This window comes from Bison bison, unplaced genomic scaffold, assembly GCF_000754665.1.
Source record: "Bison bison bison isolate TAMUID 2011002044 unplaced genomic scaffold, Bison_UMD1.0 scf7180017864456, whole genome shotgun sequence".
In the NCBI taxonomy this organism is placed as follows: domain Eukaryota; kingdom Metazoa; phylum Chordata; class Mammalia; order Artiodactyla; family Bovidae; genus Bison; species Bison bison.
This window is the reverse complement of record NW_011495018.1, coordinates 577,390-578,164: the sequence shown is the minus strand read 5'-3', so window position 1 is coordinate 578,164 and position 775 is coordinate 577,390. Positions and strand designations below refer to the sequence as shown.

Here is a 775-nt window from a genome sequence, read left to right as displayed (position 1 = left end):
GGGCCTCTAAATTCTGTTGCCTATGCCTGCCGTGGAGGGGGAGCTGGGGCATCCACTTCCAAAGATTGCCATGGAAAAGAAGAGTGATGGTGACAGGGCATTTCCAATAAAACTTTATTAACAACATCAGGTAGGGGACCAGATACAGGCTGAGGCGCTGGTTGGCTGATTCCGGCCCTGGGTCACTGGGGCACGTGTCTCTGTTCTGGGTGTCGTCTGAGACGTGTGACGACCTCGCCTGCTAGTGGCGTCAGTCCTTATGGCCACAGAGGTTCGCCAGTCACCTGGCTGCTGGGACGTGAGCTCTCCCAGGTGGCGGAAGGCTCACGGACTGGGCTCTTTCCCTGTAGCTCTTTCGAGCAGAACAGAGTGCAGTGCCAGACCGCTGAGCTCCATGGAACACAAGGCTTGTTCTGCTTGCTTTAACACCTCTGTTTGGAGGCTGCTGGTTCTCTGTGATGCTTTTAAACATCGTAATATATAATTAATCTTGTCTTTCAGTTAAAGCGTGTAAGGGAAGCTGAAAGTCAGTACAAGCCATTGCTGGACAAAAACAAACGCCTTACTCGGAAGAACGAAGATCTGTCCCACAGTTTACGTCGGATGGAAAACAAGTTAAAATTTGTCACCCAGGAGAACATAGAGATGGTAAGGAGCCCACTTTTGTGTAACTAGCCTCTTCTACGCGAGGTCTGATAGCAAGATCAAGGCTTTGGTCTCACGGGCGTCTGTGGGGCTGGGAGCTCGCCGGCAGGGAGGCCCGTGACCAGTGGGG

The 775-nt window shown here is 52.5% G+C and overlaps 1 protein-coding gene across 1 annotated transcript in view; it reads left to right on the top strand.

Annotated features, from left to right (window-relative positions):
• JAKMIP3 (Janus kinase and microtubule interacting protein 3) overlaps positions 1 to 775 on the top strand; it is a 47,426-nt gene that overhangs the window by 15,218 nt on the left and 31,433 nt on the right. Inside the window, exon 8 of the mRNA XM_010859559.1 lies at positions 502 to 648. Coding sequence (XP_010857861.1) covers positions 502 to 648 — 147 coding nt within the window. The remainder of the gene's footprint in view (positions 1 to 501; positions 649 to 775) is intronic.